Raw genomic sequence first — 19940 nt, 5'->3', positions numbered from 1 at the left:
GTCAGTAGTCTAGAGCAGTTTTTATGTTGTTTTATGTAGTCTAGTGTAGCCTTGTGCTGTCTCACATAGTCTAGTGTAGTGTAGTGTAGTGTAGTGTTGTTTCATTTAGCACCAGGGTCCTGGTGTTCTGTTTTGTTCTGTTTTTACTGTGTACTGTTGACTTGATAATCTTGTATACCTCTATCAAGTCTCTTCTCAATGTTCTACAATCTAGAGAATAAAATTCTAAACTATTCAATCTTTCCTTATAACTCGGGTCCTTCAGTCTTAGCAACATCCTTGTAAATTTTCTCTGTACTCTTTCAATCTTATTTAAATCTTTCCTGTAGGTAGGTGACCAAAACTGCACACAATGCTCCAAACTAGGCCTTAATGTCTCCTACAACTTCAACATAACATTGAGTTGAGTCATTGAGTGTGATGGTACGAGTCTAGTGGTACTTGCCTTCATGCTTTCCTATTTTCTGCTCAACTGTTTACAGTTTCGGTCACCCTGTTGACGTTAGTAAGCCAGAGAGAACACAGAAATGATTTACCAGGATGTTGCCTTGATTTTAGGGCCCAAGTTATAAGGAGAGGTTACATAGACTAGGATATCTACCCCACAGTTGTAAAACTCCTAGTTCCCTAATACTGTGTTGGACTCCTGACCTCACAATCTACCTTGTTATGATCTTGCACTTTATTGTTTACTTGCTCTGCACTTTCTCTTTCATTATTACACTTTCTCTGGCATTATTATTGCTTTATCTTGTTCTACCTTGATGTACAGTGTAATGATGGGTAAAGGCTTTCCAGCCGTTGAGCACTCATACATGAAATGCTATCAGAGGAAAGCAGCATCCATCATCAGATATTGCCATCAACCAGGCCATACTCTTTCCTCGCTGCTGCCATCGGGTAGGAGATACAAGAGCCTCTGCTCTCACACCACAATGTTCGAGAACAGTTACTAGCCCTCAACCATCAGACTCCTGAACAAAAGGGGATATCTGCACTCACTTATCCATACATTGAGATGTTCCCACAGCCAAAGACCTCACTTTAAGGCCTCTTTATCATATTATCTCATGTTCTCATTGTTTATTGCTATTTATTTATGTTTGTATTTTCAGTTTGTTGTGTTATGCACTCTGGTTGAACTTTCATTGATCCTGTTATAGTTAATATTCTATAGTTTTGATAGATAGATAGATACTTTATTCATCCCCAAGGGGAAATTCAACATTTTCCAGTGTCTTAATGTAGCAAAACTAATTACATAAGTATTTAACTCAATATAAATATGATATGCATCTAAAATCACCCTCCCAAAAAGCTTTAATAAATAGCTTTTAAAAAGTTCTTAAATAGTTACTAAAGTGCATTGAGTGGTAACTTAAGCTCAGTCCTAACTCCGGCACTTTAACATGTCTTGCCCCTGGTGGTTGAATTGTAGAGCCGAATGGCGTTGGGGAGTAATGATCCCTTCATCCTGTCTGAGGAGCTTTGCATTGACAGCAACCTGCCGCTGAAGCTGCTTCTCTGTCTCTGGATGGTGCTGTGCAGAGGATGTTCAGGGTTTTCCATGATTGACCGTAGCCTACTCAGCGCCCTCCGCTCTGCCACCGATGTCATACTCTCCAGTTCTGTGCCCACGACAGAGCCCGCCTTCCTTACCAGCTTATTAAGACGTGAGGCGCCCCTCTTCTTAATGCTGCCTCCCCAGCACGCCACCACAAAGAAGAGGGCGCTCTCCTCAACTGACCGATAGAACATCTCCAGCATCTCACTACAAACATTGAATGACGCCAGCCTTCTGAGGAAGTACAGTCGACTCTGTGCTTTCCTGCACAGGGCATCTGTGTTGGCAGTCCAGTCTAGCTTCACTGCACTCCCAGATACTTGTATGTCTTAACCTGCTCCACACATTCTCCATTAATGATCACTGGCTCCATATGAGGCCGAGGTCTCCTAAAGTCCACCACCATCTCCTTGGTCTTGGTGATATTGAGACGCAGGTAGTTTGAGTTGCACCATATCACAAAGTCCTGTATCAGTTTCCGTACTCTTCCTCCTGAGTTTGCCTGCAAGAAAATGATTCTCAGGGTTTTGTGTGAAGACCTACAGTATATATACTTCGATAATAAATTTACTTTGAACTTTAATGATCTGATTTATATGACCAGTGTGCAAGACAAGTTTTTCATTGTACACTGGTACATATAACAATAATAAACTAATTTCAATTCCAGTTCCAAACTTTATACACTGGAATGTACGAGACTGATTGGTGACCGGGGGGGGGGGGGGGGGGGGATATGTATAGGGTAAAAGTACAAAGTCTTTTTTCTAGTGAGAGTGTGCTAAAAGCAAAGCTTAAGATCGGAGGTAGATGTAAAATGCTTCTTCATGCAGAGAATTTTGCGTCTTTGGAAAATGCTGCCAGAAAAAGTGGTTGAGGCAGCACATTTCACAACATTTAAAAGCCATCTAGGTAAGAGGGCTATGTTCCTAACACGGGCAGGTGGGACCAGCTCCCTGGGGAACTCTGTTGACAAGTTGGGCTGAAGGCCCTATTTCCATTCTGAATGACTGACTGGGGGTGGACAAGGTAATGTGAAGTGCAGACAAATTCAAACATAATTCAGTACCAAACCTCCTCGTCGGTAGTGTTGATGAACTGCATGTTCCCTTCACAACAGTCCCCTGCTTTAATGCTCACTGCTGCGGATTCCATCACTTCACTTTAGATTTATTTAATAAGTTGAATTTAATTTGCCAGCTGCTGGTGTGAAGTTATGCTGTGCCTCCTGATCATTCTGTTCAAGCCTCCAGATTGTGGTTAATGTCACGTGATTCACTCGGGATCGCTTTCACTTAAGGAGCGGAATTACAGAATTTTTGAAGAATAATATTCTCAAACACTTGGACCAAAAAGGTTGTAATTCTCCAAACCAACTCTGTAAGCATCAGCTCCCCTTGTACACTTCTACCCTCGGCCTAAATTGTACCAACTTGAGACATGATATGTTCCTTGGAATGTAGGAGAATGAGGGGTGGCCATATAGAAATGCTTAAAGTTGTGAGAGGCATAAATAAAGTGGATGGTAACAATCTTCTCCCCAAGGTATGGGAGTCCAAATCTAGGGGGCACAGATTTAGGATGGGGGGGGGGGGGGAAGATTTATAAGGGACCTGAGAGACAACTTTTTCATAGAGAGAGTGATGAGTGAATAGAACAAGCTGCCAATGGAAGTGTTTAAGGCAGGTACTGTCATAGCATTTAAGCAGCACTTGGAAAGGCATATGGAGTGCAGGCCCTGGAGGGGTGTGGGCTGAACACCAGAAATCTGGACTAATTGGGTGGGCGCTGTGGTTGGCATTGGGCTGAAAGGCTGATATCCATTCTGCATTGCTCTGACTCCAAGTAGAAACATGAATAGGCCAGTTACCCCTTGGTTTTCTCTCCTCCATTCAGTATCAGTAAAGTTTTTTTTATCTTGTTGTCTCCTTCCTGCACTAAACCCCTCATACCTTCATTCTATCGATATCTAAAATTATCCATGTCTGAATTATACACACCAAATGACTGAGCAGATCTATCAATCTGTATTTTATATTGGACTTCTCTTTCCAAGTGACTGGGTCTCCACGGCTTCTTGGGAAGAGCAATCCAAAGGATAATCATTCTCTGGATGATTCTTTTCCCTTTAGTTGGAGCAGTGAGCCTTGGTTCCAGATCCCCAGTCAGAAGACATCTCAACTCCACCAGTGTCCTGTCAAGTGCTGTAAGAATATCTTTCACATTTTAATGAGATTATTTTTCTAAAATTAGGAGCACTGCCAACCCTCTCAATTTTTTCTCTTTTGCCACTTCCTCATCCCAAAAAAGCATATATGAACAAGTTCCAATTGCCTGCATTTGACCCATATTTGTCTGTACCTTTCATATCCAGGTTCCTGTCCTTACAAACATTATAACTGTACCCGTCTCCACCACTTTTTCTGGCAGCTCGTTCCACAAAACCCAAAACCCTCTGTGGAAAAGCTTGCTCTTTTAAATCTTCTCCCAATGCCCTCTTGATTTAGATTTCCCCTCCATGTTTTTAAAGAAACATTCATATTGTCCAAGAACTTATAAACCTCTAAGGTCACCACTCAGCCTCCTTTAGATTTATAACTTCAAGCTCCTTGACTACCACGCTGGGAACTGAACTTCTGTGATAATAGTAAACCAATTTTCAAAATACCCAGTAGGTCGGTCAGCATCTGAAACAAAAAGTAAGGTTTATGTTACAAGTCAGGCTGACTCTTTTGTTTAATGCATTGTATATACATTAAGATTTAACAGAACATTACAAAACTCTGCTATTAAATGCCGTGCTTTAGAATGTGCAAGTTAGATGTGATCTGTCTGCAATAGCTCAAGGCACACAGAAGGAAACAGAGGAGGCTGATCACTGGGGATGCCAGTCGTCTTCGCAACAAGTTGTACTGAAGGGGAACATCAGCGAAAGCTTGGATGGTGAGTGTTGGACTCAGTTCTGCTTCTGAACAAGTTGGGATTGGGAACTCCCATTACCGAGGGGCAACAACTTGCATTTATTTTGTGGTAATATTAGTGAACTGTTCTGATACATTTACCCCGGGAAATGATCAGACACTGAGCAGACGCAGAGACAGGTTGATCAGAGAGCAGGGTTAAATAGTAGCTTGAAGGAGTGGAGTGCTGGAGCGATTATGGAGATCAATTGCTATTGAAACCCTGATCCATGTTCTAGTTACTGCCCCACCAAGGCAATATGTTGGATACCTTTCTCCCTCACTACAGATTTCACTTTTTTCTAAAATCTATATCTCATTGGGCACTGAGTGCCTTTCAGGCATCACTCCAGTGCTTGTTGAATGCCATTGACTCCTGCCTGGGTTAAGCTTCTGCTTTAAGCTGCTAATCTTAGGGCAGTTGCTATCCTATTGTTATAAGAATATTGAACAGAACTCTTATAATATGATGGACTCTTGACTGTACAAGATACTTGATCTGTGTGAATGACATGCAAAAAGAATTTTTCACTACATTGGTACATGTGACAATAATAAACCAATTCGCCAATTGTCCTGATGAAGGATCTGACTTGTAATGTCAACTGTTCATTTCACCCCATAGATGCTGCCTGACCCACTGAGTTCTTCCAGCATTTTGTGTATGTTACCAGTTTGATTTTTTTTCCATATTTCTCCACGATCTGAGCCTGCCTGTTACTGTAACTTGCATGAGTCCTGTTACTCTCCATTGCCCTTGTAGAGATGATGAGTCCAGTCCATTCAATTGCTCCTCACAGGAGAGCCCCTCTGTATCCAACGGTCTAGTGAATCTTCAACCCCTCTATGGCAAGTAAAAGAGAGACTAGTTTATTTGCCACACGTACACCGAAACACCCAGTGAAATTTGTTTGGAACATGGGAAGAATGTGGAGCACCTGGAGGAAACCCAATGTGCAAACTCCTGTGTGTAAGGTTGAAAGACACACATCTTCATCCACTCTTTATCTGCCCTTGAAATAGCAAAATCCTTTCAAAGTAAGAGATCTCATTAAAAACCCGAAGAAAGCTTCCGTCTAGAGTGATTTTTGAGAGGTTGTTTAACTCGCTACATAGTTGTATACGTATGCACTGCGAGGGCAGTAGACACTTCCTTGGGTAAGGAAGCTGAACAGTGCACAATGCCCCAGGTGCAGTCTGCTAATGCAATTAAGCTCGGTAGTAATACATCCATGCTCTTATCTTCATCCTGTTTTAATGTCATACTAGAGGTATCAATATTAAGGGGATAGGGAAAGGAGGAAAAGGTTCAGAGGGGATCTTGAGGGAGACCTTCTACACACAGAGTGGTGAATACATGGAATACACTTCTGGAAGGTGGTTGTAGCTGGGTCACTGACAAGAGATTAACACATCTTTAGAAGAGTATTGATTTACTTGGACAACGAGAGTGATGGTGCTAGTGCAGGGTGATGGGGTTAATATGGAAGGGTACCTGCTGATTAGCATGGGCAAGTTGGGCTGAATGGCCTGTTTCCCTGATGTACCCATTCTAGATCTAATGCGAGGGGAACAGTTTTAAAGATCATCTAAAGAATTTTTTTTCATACAGACAGAGGTTGATATCTGAACTCACTGGCAGAAGAGTGGTGGAATCGGTCACCACATTTGGGAGATATTTCGGCAGATTTTAAATTGGCAAGACACAGAAACTTATAGTTCTAATGCAGATAATTGACCTTAATGTAGATGGGCAGCAAAGTCCAGTATGGACACGATGCGCCGAAGACCGTTTTTGGTGCTGTACAACTCTGGATAGCGTGGTAGCATAGTGATTAGCGTAATGCTTTAAAGCACGAGTGATCTGAGTTTAGTTTCTGTGCTGTCTATAAGAAGTTGGTATGTTCTTTGTGAAACCATGTGGATTTCTTCAAGGTGCTCTGGTTTCCTCCCATAGTCCAAAAAATATACGGGTTAGTAAGTTGTTAGCATACTATGCTGGCGCTAGAAGCATGATGATATTTGTGGACTGTCCAAGAATGTGCTGTGTACTGTATTGGTGGTTGATGCAAGCGATATATTTCACTGTATGTTTTGATGTACATGTGACAAATAAAGCTAACCTAATCTTTATCCTAATGAGTTTCTTCAGCTCTATCACTTGGTTTATACCTGTCTGCTGCATTGGCATGTTAGCTTTTAATTAACTCTGTTACAAGGATGCTCTGGTTTCGTGGGGCATCTCTTGCACCATTTAAAAAGCATCTAGAATTAATGTTTCATATACGACATGGTTTTACCTGTGATTCACTGGGTTCTTCAATTTTTAGATGTGGAAATTCCACTGATGGCCCATGGAGAGCCAATCACTGATCGCCGGAGTACGTTCCAAGCACACCTTGCTCCTGTGGTGATATTAAAACAGGTACAGTATGCTTGTCTTTATTAGCCAAGGCCCTGAGTTCAAGAATCAGAATGCAATTTTACAGCTTTATGGGGCTCTGGTTTATTTGCATTTGGAGTAACTCGTTTAGTTCTCAAGGATATGGAGGCTTTGGAGAGGGTGCAGAAGAGGTTCGCCATGATGCTGCCTTGATCAGAGGGCATGTGCTATAAGGAGAGGTTGGACAAAGTTGGGTAGTTTTCTCTGGGACATCAAAAGCTGAGGGGCAATCTGACAAAAGTTTTATATGATATTGATAGAGTAGACAGACAGAATCTTGTACCCAGGTTCCAAAATGTCTGATTTCAGAGAGTGTTCATTTAAGATGAGGGGAGAAGTTAAAAGAAGATGTATAGGGTAAAATTTTTACATGGAGACTGCTGGGTATCTGGAAGATGCTGCCAAGAGTGGTGGTGGAGACAAATGTGATGGCGTTTAAGAGTCTTTTAGACAGACAGATGAATGTGCAGAGAATGGATGGGTATGAGTATTGTGTTGTGAGAAGTGATTTGTTTAGTTAGGCATCTTATTACTAGTTTAATTAGTTAGGCACAACATTATGGGCCAAATGGCCTGTTCTTGTGTCCTTTGTACTATGTTTATGTTGTCTTGAAGGAAAACAGTGCAAAGTATTCTCAGAAAGTGTGAGAAAAAAGTTCAGGACACGGCAGACCTATTCTATTGAATTATGCATTAAAGGTTGGTATGGGATATTACTGGCCTAAATTTTGCAGCAACTTCACTGACCTTTCTTCCCAAAGGTCATGCTCTTAGATGATCAGTCCCTGTGCTTCTCTTTTATTTTTCCCTCTTCATTATTTGTTGTTGCACATGAGTTCAAAGAAATCCCTGCTGTTCAGTAGCAATGATGTCTCGGAACTGGCCTGTGCAATTGAAGGATTTTCAGAGACTAGGGGCATAAAGAACAACGAGTAAAGATTGGAAACTGCAGTTAGAACCATAGAACATTACAGCACTGAAACAGGCCTTTTGGCCCTTCTTGGCTGTGCTGAACCATTTTTCTGCCAAGTCCCACTGACCTGCACCCGGCCCATATCCCTCCATACCCCTCTCATCCATGTACCTGTCCAAGGTTTTCGTAAATGTTAAAAGTGAGCCGGCATTTACCACTTCATCTGGCAGCTCATTCCACACTCTCACCACTCTCTGTGTGAAGAAGCCCCCCCCCCCCAATGTTCCCTTTAAACTTTTCCCACTTGACTCATGTCCTCTGGTTTTTTTCTCCCCTAGCCTCAGTGGAAAAAGCCTGCTTGCATTCACTCTATCTATACCCATCATAATTTTATATACTCTTTCAAGTCTCCCCTTATTTTTCTACACTCTAGGGAATAAAGTCCTAACCTATTCAACCTTTCTCTGTAACTCAGTTTCTCAAGTCCCGGCAACATCCTTGTAAACCTTCTCTGCACTCTTTGAACCTAATTAATATCTTTCCTGTAATTCGGTGACCAAAACTGCACACAATACTCCAAATTCGGCCTCACCAATGCCTTATACAACCTCACCATAACATTCCAACTCTTATACTCAATACTTTGATTTATAAAGGCCAATGTACCAAAAGCTCTCTTTACTACCCTATCTACCTGTGACACCACTTCTAGGGAATTTTGTATCTGTGTTCCTAGATCCCTCTGTTCTACTGCATTCCTCAGTGTCCTACCATTCACCTTGTATGTTCTACCTTGGTTTTTCCTTCCAAAGTGCAATACCTCACACTTGTCTGTATTAAACGCCATCTGCCATTTTTCCAGCTGATCCAGATCCCTCTGCAAGCTTTGAAAACCTTCCTCACTGTCCATTACACGTCCAGTCTTTGTATCATCAGCAAATTTACTGATCCAATTTACCACATTATCATCCAGATCATTGATATAGATGGCAAATAACAATGGACCCAGCACTGATCCCTGTGGCACACCACTAGTCACAGGCCTCCACTCAGAGAAGCAATCCTCCACCACCACTCTCTGACTTTTCCCATTGAGCCAATGTCTAATCCAATTTACTACCTCACCATGTATACCTAGCGACTGAATCTTCCTAACTGACCTCCCATGCGGGATCTTGTCAAAGGGCTTACTGAAGTCCATGTAGACAACATCCACTGCCTTCCCTTCATCCACTTTCCTGGTAACCTCCTCGAAAAACTCTAATAGATTTGTTAAATATGACCTACCATGCACAAAGCAGTTGGAAATCTGAAATAAAATCAATTGCTGGTAAAACTCAGCCGGTCAGGCAGCACCTGTGAGGTCAACTTCTCTTTTTCAGAATTGCATAAATAAAATTTTAGATATTTTAAGAATGTTTATATATTTTAAAACAAAAACTTCTATATCAAAACTGGAATAAATTATTATAGAAATTCATTTTAATTTTTAAACACAAGATTCTCATGTGCTGGAAATCAGCCAGTCAGGCAGCATCTATGGAAATGAATAAACAATCAATGTTTCAATCCTTTTTCAGGAGGAGGGGAAGGAAGACAAGTTAGAAGATGATAGGTCAATCCAGACTCATTTTAATGTGTATATATTTTTAACTAAAAGCCCAAAATTAAAGTGTAAGAGTCACAATAAGGTAGATAGGGAGATCAAGAGTTCCTCTTTACTATATGAGGTCTATTCAGTTTCTTATAACAGTAGGATAGAATTGTCCTTAAGCTTGGTGGTGTATCTTCTCAAGCTTTTGTATTTTCTGAAAGGGAGAGAAGAGTGAATGTTTGGGGTCTTTGATTATGCTGTCTGTTTTACTGAGGCAGCAAGAAGTGTAGACAGAGTGCAAGGAGCAGAAGCTGGTTTCCATCATGACCTGTTTCCACAACTCTCTGCAGCTTCTTGCAGTCACAGGCAGAGCAGTTGCCATACCAAGCCGTGATGCATCTGAACAGGTAATTGGGGACATGCTGAACTTAGCCTTATAAGGAAGGAGAGTTGCTGGCGAGGTTTCTTACTTCTTCAAAGTATGGAAGTTTGCTAACAAAATAAATGTGTATTAGTAAACTAGTACAGTAAAACATAGCCAGATGGAGGATCTTCAGCCTGAGATGTTAACAGTTTCCCTCTGCACAAGTGTTGCCTGGCTTGATGTGTGTTTTCAGCATTTCTGTTTCTAATCCAGTGATAGATACAGTGCCCTTTTCTCCAGGGTAGATGTATGATCCCTCACCCTGAGTTCTGAGACTAATGGCCAGAAACACATTTGTCTTCTGCAAGGTCTCTCAAGGTCTGACATGAGGTAGTCTACTTGGTAGAGAGGGATACTAAATCAGCCTTGATGGAATGGCGGAGCAGACTCAATGGGACAAATGGCATGATTTTGCTCTGTTATTTTATGCTCATTTTGCCAACACCTTAAAACTAAAATGTTTGATTTTAAATAACAATTAAACGAGTTTCCAAATAATTTGCCTGAAAATATCTTAATCCCCAATTCCTAATCTTATTTTGGTCTTTGCATGAGAATTCGAGAAGAGAATGATCTGTTTTTAAAGTCTTTTTAAAAAGGCAGTGACCGTAAGTTCAAAGACAAGTCATACGTCCAATACCCCCATATGCACAAGTGTAATTAAAAACTTAAATGCAGCAGCATTTTTCTCATGAGAAAAACATAAATTGTACGGAGATTTGATAAAAATAACACAATTAGATTTTTTAAAAAGCATCAATTGTACAAAGTGGTCCTAAATGGTCCTATACTGAGGCAATGATCAGTTTTGTGCCAGTTGGTTCAAGAACCAAATGGTTGAAGGGAAGTAGCTGTTGTTCCCTGAACCTGGTGCTGTGGGACTTCAGGCTTCTGCGCACTCTGTTGTGAGAACATGCTATGGGCTGGATGGTGGGATCTATGATGGATGTTGCTTTCTTGAGGTAGCACCTCCTGCCTCCTGCAGATACTACTAGTGGTAGGGAAGGATATGCCTGTGGATTTAAGGCGAGCTTTCAAAAGAGTATTGGAAGAGTACTTGAAGACGCAAAATTTACAAGTCATTGGGAAAGAACAGGATTGAGACTAATTGGAGGGTACTCTGAGGGCTGACATGGGTACAATAGGCTGAATGGTTCCTTCCTGTGCCATTTTCAGCCTCTGGGCATTTGACTATTTCAACAAACTCATCAAAGCATTTCAACAGCAGTCTAAATGATTTTCTGATGAGTTTAATAATGAGTTAAGAGTTGCTGGAAAATATTTATTATTAAGAGGAAGATCTTTGTTTATAAGCATATCTCCTAAGAGAATTTAATTGAAATTTTATGAGCTCTTTAAGAACTTTTTGATTTGAAAAGAGGTTTTAATTTCTCATCGCTTAGTGTAACCCCCACTGTATTAACCTGGCATTTGCATTCCTTGTCATTGCATTAATTCATAATGATGGTGAGAGATCAAATTAGGCCTTTGAAATCAAAGGAGCAACAACTTGATTAAAGCTGATTTGAAGCCTCATGAATACTTTTATGTCCATTTAGAATAGAGCCCCCTGTATAATTTATGAGCTTCCAATAAACTGTGCCAAAAATGAGGAAATCAGCCTATTAAAAAGCCAAATGAAAAAAAATACTTGTATCAGAGTTTTAACGGATGACAGTGCCAAGTACATCGTTAACTATTTGCAGTGATTTGTTCATATTTAATGCAAATTTGTAAAGATGTTTTTGTAAATTTGTTTTATTGTAGTAAGCTGTCTCTGGTACATCCTCTTGTTACATCAATTATAGGTAGCCAGGGTGGTAAGAAGGGCTTTTAGCTTCATCAGTAAGGACACTGAGTATAGAAGTTATGTTGCAGTTCAAGCTCAAAGTAAATTTATTATCCCAAAGTTTGGAAATGTTACCATATGTTACCTTGAGATTAATTTTCTTACAGATATTTACAAGGGAAAAATACAAAAGAATTTTACAAAAAATATTCATAAACAAAAACTGACAAACACCAATGTGACTGACAAACACCAATGTGCAAAAGACAAACTGTGCAAATAAAAATAATACTGAGAACATAAGTTATAAGAAGTCCTTGAAAGTGAGTCTGTAGATCATAGTTCAGAGTAGTGATGAGTGAAGTTGGAATATTGTGTTCAGGACTGGTCATTCTGGAAAGAAACCATTAAGCTGGAAAGAGTGCAGAAAAGATTTTGAGGATATTGCCAGAACTTGTGGGATTGAGTGATAGAGGCTGAACAGGCTAGGAGATTGAGGGGTGACCCAGTCGAGTTATATAAAATTGTGAGGGCCATAGATAGGGTGAATGCACACAGTCTTTTCCCCAAGGTTATGGAAATCAAGAATGTGAGTGAGAGGGGAAAGATTTAATAAGAAATTGAGGGGCAAATTTTCACTGAGGGTGGTCCATATATGGAATAAGTTGCCAGTGAAAGTGGGGAATGGAAAAAGAGAGAGAAGGGAAGAGAGGGAAGAGATTACCAGAAGCTGGAAAAATTGATCAGGATGCTGTTCTTTTTTGTGTATGAGGGTTGGGGAACGTGGGTTTAATCATTCTTCTCTGAATGACTTTCGTTTTCGTTCTTTGTTTCTGACTATATGGAGAAGACAAATTTCCTTTGTATATGGATACATCCTTTGAGAAGGAATGAACCTTTGAATGTAATACCGGAGGGTGCTATCATAACTGATTTGGGCTGAAGTGCCTGTTTCTGTGCTGTATAACTCTGACTCCAAAATAGGAGTTGAGCTTTCATTAATGACGCAAATAGAACTGAATACAATGCATGGACAGGAAAGGAATGGAGGGTTATGGGCTCAGTGCCAGTCGGTGGGACTAGGTGAGAGTAAGCATTCGGCATGGACTAGAAGGACCGAGTTGGCCTGTTTCCATGCTGTAATTGTTATATGGTTATATATTAAGTGTGGTCTGATCAGTGTTTTATAGAACTGCAACATTACCTCATGGCTCAATTCCCCCCAATTAAGAATGGTCACCACAGCGTAAGATTTCTCAACCACTCTTGTACAACAAAGCTAACAGAACATAGTGTGAACATTGACCGTTCCATACAACAAAACTAACAGAACCAGTGAGAACCTCGATCCCCCCCATACAACTGAAAAAACAGAAAACAGTGAGAACATTGATTTCCCACCCCCTGCACCCCGTACAACAAAACTAACAGAATGTAACATAAACATCAACTGGCAAAAGCAGGGATGACTGCTATGTTCTAGGGTTTAGACATTTCCAATGGAACAGGGAGGAAGGTAAAAGATTCCCTGAATGAGCCTACCATCGGGTTCTTTGTCACAAGCTTTAATAAAATCCATTATACCACCTCCACCGCTCTACTTCATCAATTTGTTTTATCCATTGCCCTGCTGACTCCCTACTGCACTATGCTTCTGCAAATTCTCATAAATCTTTTCTCTCAGAATTCTCTCAACTATTTTATCCACTATTGACACAACATTGTGTTCTATCCCACAGTTATCCCAATTTCCTTTCATGAACAAAGGGATAATATTTGCCACCCTCCAATCTTTTGGTGCCATTCCTCTAGCCAATGAGGGCACAGCAACCTCCTCCCTTGCCTTCTGTAGTAACACGGGGTATATCCCATTCTGCCCAGGGAGTTGTCTCTCCTAATGGTCTTCAAAAGTTCCAGTGCATCCTCTTTCTTAACATCGACATGTTGTAGTATATCAGCCTGGTTTACACTGTCCTCACATTTATCAAGATCTGGTGAATATTGAAGCAAAGTATTAAAGACCTCTCCTATCTCCTCTGACTCCAGGCACAGGTTTCCTTTTCTATCCCTGATTGGTCCTACTTGCAATCTAGTCATCCTCCTGTTCATCACGTATGAGTAGAATGCCTTGGGGTTTTCCTTAATCCAACTTGTCAAGGTTTTTTCATGCCCCTTCTAGTTCTCCTAAGTCCATTCTTAAACTCCTTCCTGGCTACGTTGTAACAGTCTAGTATCCTGTCTGATCTCTGTTTTCAAAACCTTAAGTATGCTTTCTTCTTCCTCTTCACTAGATGTTTCACACCCTTTTCAATCATGATTCCTTCACCCTACCATCCTTTCCTTACCTCAATGGGACATACCTATCCTGAAACCCCTACAAGTGCTCTCAAAATAACCTCCACATCTCTGTTGTGCATTTCCCTGAGTACATCTGTTCTCATTTTTCAGCTCAATAGTTTCATAATTCACCCTTTCCAAATTAAATACTTAACTATTGCGTCTGCTCCTATACCTATCCAATGTAAGAATCAGTGAGATGTGGTCATTGTGTTTGTGAAATCTCTTACCTGACCAGGTTCATTGCCTAGTACCAGGATCCAATATGACCTCTCCTTTAGACAGCCTGTCTACATATTGTGTCAGGAATCCTTCTTGGACAAACCTAACAAATTTCACCCCATCTAAATATTTTATACCAAGGAGAAACCAATCAATATTGGGGAAGTTGAAGTCATGCATGACAACAACCCTGATATTTTTTTGCATCTTTCCAAAATCTTCTCTAATCTGCACCTCAGTTTCTCTGTTGCTATGGGGGTGTGGTGTTGGCTATAGAGTGCTGCCAATAAAGTGATTGCTCCCTTCCTGATTAATGCTCCCACCTATACTGATTAGGTAGACATCTTTCCTTTCTGCATCTGTGGTACTATCCCTGATTAGCAATGCCACTCTCCTACCACTTTTACCTTACTCTCTGTCCCATTTGAAATATCTAAACCCCAGAACATCCGGCAGCCATTCCTGCTCTTGTGACAGCCAAGTCTCTGTAATGGCCACAACATCATAGTTCTATGTATTAACCCAAGCAGTTCAGTTCTGAAGAGAGACAGGGCCTGTGACCCCAGGAGTGGCGGAGGTTAAGAGGGAACATGATTCGGGTATATAAAGTTATGAGGGGTATAGATAAGGTTGACGACAGAAAAGTTTTTCCCGTATCGGTGGTAGATAAAACTAGAGGACATAGGTTTAGGGTGAGGGGATCTGAGGGAGACTTTCTTCACCCACAGGGTAGTGAATCGCTGGAACATTGCAAGAAAGATTGGTGGAAACTGGGTCATTCACAGTGGATTGATGAGCATTTTAATCATTTAGACAGAGAGGGCAAGGTTTTAAGGTGAGAGGGAAAAGTTAATTGGTACTATATAAATGCAGGGACATTGCTTTTGTCAATCCCAGACAACAGGTAGTGGATGTGTACTTTTGCCTCCTTTTGTTCTTGGTAATCAGGTGACACCGTGACAGATGTTAGCAACAGCTTAGCACAGATTCCTGCTATGCATTGGAAGTCTAAATCTATTTGAGACCCAAGCAGTTTACTATTTGCGTTAATTGACTACGATTCCATTTTAGCAGTAAAGTAAATCGTGCTAACCAGACGCCTTAAGCATCGTATTTGATCGTTATGCCATTTCTTGGTAATTAATTCCAATTGTTTCTTTGAGAAAATGGCTGTGGAATAAATGCATCCTTGGGAATAATTCCATCCCTGGTTTCAGATGGTAGTGGTAAAACACTGCAGCTTTATGATATGTATCGAGTTCCATTTTACTATTATCAGACTGTAACTGCTACAAAGAATATCTGTTGTTTAGAGTTTAATTTGAAATATTAGAGCATAACTTGGCAAAAAGAGCTTGTAACAACCACCTCCAAGATTGACTTCATATGGTCTTACAATATAATTTAAGTTCTGGCTTGTTAAGATGTTTAACGCTGATGGTAAGTGTACAATCTACATTGATGTTCTTCCACATCAAGAAAGAGAACTGTTAGACTTCAACTAAGTGACTATAGATACCTTTGCAAAAGCCTTGTAACAGATCCTGAGGCACTCATACATTGCAAGTGGCCGGAGAGTGCATCCGCCGTGAGGAACAGGAGAGGAGTAAACCCTATCAGAACATATAACCGGCAACTATACTTAATTACTTAACTATACTGTGTGGAATGAGCTTCCTGTAGAAGTAGTAGAGGCCAGTTCAGTTGTGTCATTTAAGGTAAAATTGGATAGGTATATGGACAGGAAAGGAATGGAGGGTTATGGGCTGAGTGCGGGTAGGTGGGAGTAGGTGAGATTAAGAGTTCGGCACGGACTAGGAGGGCCGAGATGGCCTGTTTCCGTGCTGTGATTGTTATATGGTTAATTAGCAGTTTGAGGAGATTTAGTATGTCACCAAAAATTCCAGCAGATTTGTACAGGTGCACCATGGAGAGCATTCTGACTGGTTGCATCACCACCTCAAATGGAGAGTCCAACGTGTAGGATTGAAAAAGACTGCAGAGGGTTGTTCCATCAACCCCTCCCCCTTCGAGGGCATCTTCAAAGGAAGGTACCTTAAGAAGGCAGCATCCATCGTTAATGACCCTCACCATCTGGTACTTGCTCTCTTTTGGAGGTATAGGAACCTGAAGACTTACTCTCAATTTAGGAACAGCTTCCCCTCTGCCATCAGATTTCTGAACAGTTCTTGAACCCATGAACACTACCTTGCAATTCCTCTTTTGAACAAGTTCCAAGTAAATTTATTATCAAAGTACGTAAATGGCACCATATTACAATCCCAAGATTCATTTTCTTGTGCGAAAATCCAAAAACCAGAATAGACTCAATGAAAGACTGCACTAACAGGACAGACGAACAATGTGTAAAAGGCAACAAATTGCAAATACAAAAGAAAGAAAAGAACTTATAATAATAAATAAATACACAATAAATATCAAGAACATGGGATGAAGAGTCTTTGAAAGTAAGTCCGTAAGTTTGGGGAACAATTCGTTGATGAGGCGAGTGAAGTTATCTGCTCTGGTTCAAGAGTCTTATAGTTGAGGGGTAATAACTATTCCCAAAACTGGTGGTGTGAGTCCTGAAGCTCCTGTACCTTCCTCCTGATGGCAGCAGTGAAAAGAGAGCATGAGCTGGGTGGAGTGATTCTCTGATGATGGGTGCTGCTTTCCTGCAACAATGTTTTGCATTGATGTGCTCAGTGGTGGGGAGGGTTTTACCTGAGATGGATTGGGTTGTATCTACTACTTTCTGTAAGAATTTCTGTTCAAGAGCATTGCTGTTTCCATACTAGGCTGTAATGCAACCAATCAATATACTCTCCACCACAGATCTATAGAAATTTGTCAAAGCTTTAGTTATCATACCAAATCTGCACAAGCTTCTAAGGAAGTAGAAATGCTGCTGTACTTTCTTCATAATTGCACTTGGACAGATCCTCTGAAATAATAACACCGAGGGATTTAAAGCTACAACCCTCTCCACCTCTGATCCCCCAGTGATGACTGCCTCATAGACCTCCACTTTCCTCCTCCTGAAGTCAATAATCAGCTCCTTGGTCTTGAATAAGAAGTTGTTGTGGCATCTACTCTGCAAGATTTTTATTCTCCCTCCTATGTGCTGATTCATCAGCATATTTTTTTTTAATTGTAGCTTATAGTAATTTTTATGTTTTGCTGCCTTGAAACAACATCTCACAATATCTGACAGTGATGATAAATCTGATTCTGATTTTGACACCATCCAGTAGTCATTGAGGAGCTGAGAAATTTTCCCCACTCTTTTGCCGGGGTTTATTATTCAGCCAGGTTATCAGGTCATAGTTACACAGCACAACAACAGGGCCTTCGGCTCAACTGGTTCATACCAACTGAGATTCCCATCTCAACCCCATTTGCCCCCATTTTATGATGGACAGTTTGTGCCAGCTACAGGAGGGAAGGGAGAAGTGGAGTTAGGAGATGGTGCTAGGTGGATGATAGATGGAGGCAGACAAGTAGAGCTGTTTATAATCACATCCTCATATTGGACAAAAGATACAGAAGACTGAGAGCATGTACCACCAGGCTCAAGGACAAGTTCTATCCTGGTATTATCAGACTATTGACCAGTCCCCTAATAAAATAAGATGGATCTTTGAATTCGTAATCTATATCGTTATGACCTTGCAGCTTATTGCTGGCCTGCACTACACTTCATTTTGCATTCTGCTATTTTCCTTGATGCACTGTTATGATGAAGTCATCTGTATGGATAACATGCAAAACAAAGTTTATCACTGTACCTGGTACATGACAATAATAAAATAATTTACCATTTTGGTCCATATCCTTTTAAACTTTGCCCATCCATGTGCCCGTCCATGGTCATTACCATGAGAGTTTGCTGTGCCCCAGTTTGTTGCTGCATTGCAACATTCAGTATAGCGGGGCAGCACCAAGGAAGCGCTACACTGACAAGGAGGGGTTGCAGTCTTGTAGTTCAAAGCTAAAATGTGCTTGGACGTCCTCATTGTGAGGTGCCTCAGAAATGTGGGATTTCCTTTTGACGTTATCCAAAGTGGAGTTTCGGTGCGAGCAGTAGCATCACAGGCACACAGCATTGAATTGGCAACGTTCACAAGAGAAGCATAAATTATACACAGGTTTTATGTGAAAGAACACATGTAGAACAAACAAAAAAAGCAAGAAACTTTAGTGCAAAGTGATCATACTGGTCATAGTGTTGCTAAACTGTAGTAATTAGGATTTTATAGGTTGGTTCAAGAACTGAATGGTTGAAGGGAAGTCCCAATTGTTACAATGGAAGCCACTTTATTCAGACCACTTGATCTTGGAAATGTATATGCCAATTTTATCAAAGAGGCAAACAGCACTGAAATAGACCCTTGGGTCCAATATATCCATGCTGACCAAGTTTCCCATCTGTGCTAGTCCTATTGCTCATGTTTGGCCCATATCCCTCTAAATCTTATCTCATGTTTTTCCCTTCGGAATATGACTAGTTATGGAAGTCAAAAACAGAAATTTGTTTCCTTTCTGTTTCTCTTCAGGTGAAGCTATGTCTTCAGAAGCTGTATGAGAACAAGAAGATTGCCAGTGCTACACACAACATATACGCGTACCGGTAGGAAAGAGGCAAACGGGCAGAAAACTGTCATTATTAATGATCTAACTAAATAATACATTTCACATCATAATAAATTGATTCTGAAGATGGAAACATAATGGGTAGACACGAGGAAATCTGCAGATGCTGGAAATTCAAGCGACATACACAAAATGCTGCCTGACCTGCTGCATTCCACCAGCATTTTGTGTGTGCAACATAATGGGTAGAATGTGTTTGACTGATAACTCTCAGGCTAACTTCAAGGTAACAAAAAGAATCTGCAGATGTTGGAAATCCGAGACAATTTGAGACCGTTCCTTTCAAAGCTGATGTTGCCTGGATAATCCTGGTCTATTGTTTCTGGGCAGTTGGTGTGTGGGTATAGCAAGTAATTAGGGGAGAGGATTCAGAGATCAGAAGAGCAAAGGGAATTGGGAGTCTTTGTTCAGGATTCCCTGAAGTTAACGTGTAGGTTGAGTTGGTAGTAACAAAGGCAGATGCACTGATAGCATTCATAAGAGTCACAGAGCGGTATAGCATGGAATCGGGCCCCTCAGCCCCCTGCACCCAGCACCCAGCTAGTGGCAATTTCCTGTGTTGGACTCGTATCCCCTTAGCTCCATCCCTCCAAGTGCTTCTTAAATGATATTATTGTACCTGCCTTAACCTCTAACTCTGGCAGCTCGTTCCATCTACTCACCCTCCTCTGTGTAGAAAAAGTTGCCAATCAAGTCCCTCTTAAATCTTTCCCCTCCTACCCTGAACTTGCCTCCCCTTGGTTTGGACTTCCCTACGCTAGGGGAAAAAAATTAGAGAGGACTAGAATATAAAAGCAAGGATGTATTGCTGAGCTATTATAAGATCATAAGACATTGGAGTCAAATTAGGCCATTTGGCCCATCGAGTCTGCTCTGCTATTCCATCATGACTGATTTATTATTCCTCTCAACCCTATTCTTGTGCCATCTCCCCATAATCTTTGATGCATGACTAATCAAGAACTAATGACCTCTGCTTTAAATCTACTCTATGACTTGGCCCCCAAAGCTGACTGTGGCAATGAATTCCAAAGATTCACC

General features: G+C 40.9%; 1 protein-coding gene across 3 annotated transcripts in view; it reads left to right on the top strand.

The window, feature by feature from the left end:
* impact (impact RWD domain protein) overlaps positions 1-19940 on the top strand; it is a 47385-nt gene that overhangs the window by 13873 nt on the left and 13572 nt on the right. For 2 of the 3 annotated variants that reach the window (XM_059977627.1, XM_059977642.1), the window contains exons 6-8: positions 4406-4507; positions 6855-6949; positions 18803-18876. In XM_059977627.1, the coding sequence (XP_059833610.1) occupies positions 4406-4507; positions 6855-6949; positions 18803-18876 (271 nt within the window). Of the gene's footprint in view, positions 1-3696; positions 3771-4405; positions 4508-6854; positions 6950-18802; positions 18877-19940 lie in introns of all 3 variants that reach the window. The other variant, XM_059977636.1, reaches the window with a different exon arrangement.

This window comes from Hypanus sabinus, chromosome 1 (genome assembly GCF_030144855.1).
Source record: "Hypanus sabinus isolate sHypSab1 chromosome 1, sHypSab1.hap1, whole genome shotgun sequence".
In the NCBI taxonomy this organism is placed as follows: domain Eukaryota; kingdom Metazoa; phylum Chordata; class Chondrichthyes; order Myliobatiformes; family Dasyatidae; genus Hypanus; species Hypanus sabinus.
Note: the sequence above shows the minus strand (reverse complement) of the source record. Positions and strands in the feature narration are given on the sequence as shown.